This window comes from Nicotiana tabacum, chromosome 12, assembly GCF_000715075.1.
Source record: "Nicotiana tabacum cultivar K326 chromosome 12, ASM71507v2, whole genome shotgun sequence".
Taxonomy (NCBI): domain Eukaryota; kingdom Viridiplantae; phylum Streptophyta; class Magnoliopsida; order Solanales; family Solanaceae; genus Nicotiana; species Nicotiana tabacum.
In genome coordinates this window covers 7,718,552-7,722,105 of record NC_134091.1, presented here as the reverse complement: position 1 = coordinate 7,722,105, position 3,554 = coordinate 7,718,552, and the positions used below count along the sequence as shown (strand labels likewise).

At 35.5% G+C, this 3,554-nt stretch overlaps 1 protein-coding gene across 1 annotated transcript; it reads right to left on the bottom strand.

Annotated features, from left to right (window-relative positions):
* Window positions 1-1,358: 1,358 nt before the first annotated feature.
* LOC107789393 (aldehyde oxidase GLOX1-like) lies at window positions 1,359-3,179 on the bottom strand. Its single transcript, XM_016611187.2, has one exon. The coding sequence runs from the start codon at window positions 3,141-3,143 to the stop codon at window positions 1,488-1,490; it is 1,656 nt and encodes a 551-aa protein (XP_016466673.2). The 5' UTR covers window positions 3,144-3,179; the 3' UTR covers window positions 1,359-1,487.
* Window positions 3,180-3,554: the final 375 nt, after the last annotated feature.

Here is a 3,554-nt window from a genome sequence, read left to right as displayed (position 1 = left end):
ATACAAAAATAATTATAAGAGAACTCAATACACTTGGAACATAACAATCAAATAAATTAATTCAAAGTTACAATTTAAAATAAAATATGATATTATTTTTGTTATAGGCGAAATATTAATATAAAAACTAATTAAAATATTGTAGTAGGGAAGAGAATGTATAAAAAATAGAGGCAGTGTGAGGAAATGCAAGTACTAAAATTAAGGGTTATGCTACTACAAATATATATATATATAAAAAATAAGTTGTCCACAACGAGATTAGAACAATAATTTCATATCCTGCTTTATAATTAATATTTAATGTTATATAATTTATATCTCTGAGGTTTATATTTTAAGGTTATTCGCACTTAATTTAAATAACCCATATCACAATTTGACTTGATTTTTGTCCGCACATCGCACGGGTACTAATACTAGTATCTTCTAATAAGATTTCAAGTTTGCTCAAAAATAATCTTTAGCTCGTGGTCTAAAAAATCTATCAGTTGAAATTAAAAAAAAACAAGACAATTTACTAAACAGTTGATACAAAAAAGACTATCGGCTCCTCCACCCAGAAAATAAAAAGGACGAACAAAAGGGAAAAAATAAATAGATAGAGAGATGACAAAACTAGAAATTAGTTGGAAATTAACAACAACAATATATATTATATAGAGTTGGAATCTACTGTTACAACTTCTTTAGCCTTGGTTAAATTTCAACAAGAATGTTAATTTGCCTCCTTTTACTTCTTCTTCTCACTATATATTCACGACTAATTCACTCAAGCAAAAAAATAAATTAATTAAATAACCCAAGATACAATAGTATAAGCTAGCGAAGCAACCTAAAATTGGATATAAATTATCCCCAAAAGAGTTTACGAAAGTAAAACACGTTGGAGCAAAGTGAGCGATACTCAGACCTCGTATCTCTTTTGTTTAATGTTTGGTTATATGAATCGTGGGTGTTAACTTTCAGCATGACAGGGCATACTAAATATACTTTAGTTGGATATATAATTCAAATGTACTTTAAGCTTGGTCCTAATTTCCCCGTAGAATAAAATTAAAATTATAATTATTGAGAGCTAGCGTAGACATTAATAGAATTATTAAGTGAGTACTCCATAATCAAATATCTCTTTGACTCTTTCATTTGTATAAGTTTGTTATAATCATTAGATTTAGTTCTCTTCAGACATCAGCTAATTAATTTGTTTAAAAATATATATTCTTAATATATTCTCACATTCCCCTAGAATTATAGTAATAATTACTCCTATATAAGAGGAGTAATAAAGCTAGAATACATAGTATTTTACAGGAAATTGGTAGTTAATCATGGCTGTTGTGAACAACGAAATTTTTCCTTCTCACCTTATTATAAAAATGACAAACTTGTAAATATCAAAACAAGTCCTCACATACACTAGCTACGAAGAAAAAGAAAATTCTGAAGGGAAAAAAAAAAGACATTTGTAGAGTCAAATCATTTGGTTACTGAATCCTAACCCAAATTGCCTCGCTCGGGATGTCCTGATGAACTACGAATAGAAGATAGTAACCTGGTGGTGCAAATATACCCGACTTTGGAAACACACAACTGATTTGATACACAAATCTTCCAACTTGTCTTACCATTCCAGATCTTGGAAGTACCAACATTCTTTGGTTCATAGTAAATGAATGTGTATTAAACCCAGGTGCAACCATCGTCACTTTGACCAAATCTGTATTTAGTAATCCCGAAGCAGTAAACCGAATGTCAACACGTTGACCATACGTGTATTTAAGATGGGAAGCAGGAGAAATGATTCGTGGTCGCAAATTAGCAGATTCTTGATCCAAATAGGATGGTGAGAATGCCTCCAAGCTTAAATCTGTTGGAAAAAGAACTCCGGTGAAATTGTAAAGCTCATTTGGGTTACTGCCACCAACAAGAACCCGACCATCTCGAAGTAAAACTGCTGTCGAGTGGTACATTCTAGGTATGGCATTCGGGTTTTGTACCTCGAATCTAGAATCTGATGGGTTATCGGGTCGATAAATTACTGGACTCAGGACCGGGTTCCTAGCTATTTGCCATCCAGCAGTGCCTGATGCAGCTCCATTGATGATCAAGACATTTCCGTTTGGTAAAATTACCATGTCGCCCATTGTTCGAGCTAGTGGCATTGTCTCCATGGTCCACTGTGGATTCGGGTCGGTAATTGTAATTCGCCCGCACGTGTTTAATGCACCCAAAAATTCACCTTTGTCCGCTTTGGGGTATGATCCTCTCGGTGCTCCACCACACACCAAAACCTCAGCTTGGACCGTTTGTGACCTCAAGTTCTTTAATGGAAGAAGAACTGCAGAACCCGAACTTGGATAATTTCTTGGGTCGCCACCCGGTATTTGTGGGAATGTTTTCACAACCGTGTTGGTCTTGTAATCCAACAAGATAGCTCGATCATTGGCGAAAATGAATAGGTTTCCATCCACATTGAGAAAAACAAACGGGAAAAGATTGTTCTCTTCTCTAGGATTATTAGTCTGCTGAAGAAAGGGTAGGCTAAATACGTTGCTGGTTGAAGCAGTTTTGGGATAAAACTCGTAGTTAAAAGCCTTACGACCACCAATGATAATTTGCCTTCCATCGGGAAGAATATGATTGGTGGAATACCATCGACTCTGAATTAGGTTATTTCCCATTTCCTGCCAGTCACAAGTGCTGCATGGTTTGACTACTCTAACCATATGTTCACCGTCGTTGAAACCACCAGTTTGGACCAAAGAACCGTCGGAGTTGACGGAGCCAGAGGAGCACCATACATCGGTCTGGACCATTAGGGGTCGTACAGAGTTGGTGGAAACATCGTATTCGACAGAGTGAGCAGTGCAATCGACTTTCAAGGCGAGGTCATTAGGGTTGTTGCGACATTTGCCATCGGGCAATGAGATGTTGGATGGGCCAAAGTCAGTACGGTCGTACATTATAACTCTGTCGTTGTTGAGGAGTTGGATGTGCATGGCTGAAATGCCAATGTTGGACATTAATAGCTGCCATTTGCCTCCAGCTGCGTAAGCCAAGTTCGACTGACATGATAATAGAAGAAACAGAGGTAACTGCCAAAGAATGAAAAAAAGAAATACTTTTATTCTAATCGTCATGAGATATGACTTTCTTTTTCTCTTTGGTTCTGACTATTTTACGACAAATTAAAAGGAGGAGGAGGAACTGAATAGGAAAGTGTTATGAAATTCTGAGGTAGGGATATGTCCTTTATATACTGTTGGAATATTCGTATTTTGATAGGGGATGAATAATGATATATTACCAAGAAGCAAGCAATAGTTTGCAAAAATTGATTCTTTTTTTTTATGACAGTTTGTACTTTGTCGGGAGAAGAAACTAGAAAAAATATTGTTATGATAATTTTTTTTTAATGCGAAATAGAGCTTAGGAATATTGAGGAATTTAGTCAACGCCATCTTCAAAGTAAATAACAAAATAGTAAGTCAACCACCTAGAGGGTGTTTGACTAAACTTATAAGTTGGCGTTTATAAGCAATTTTTGGCTT

Excerpts from the sequence above, each read along its gene's own strand:
- LOC107789393 (XM_016611187.2), bottom strand. The coding sequence starts at position 3,143 with ATGACGATTAGAATAAAAGTATTTCTTTTTTTCATTCTTTGGCAGTTA.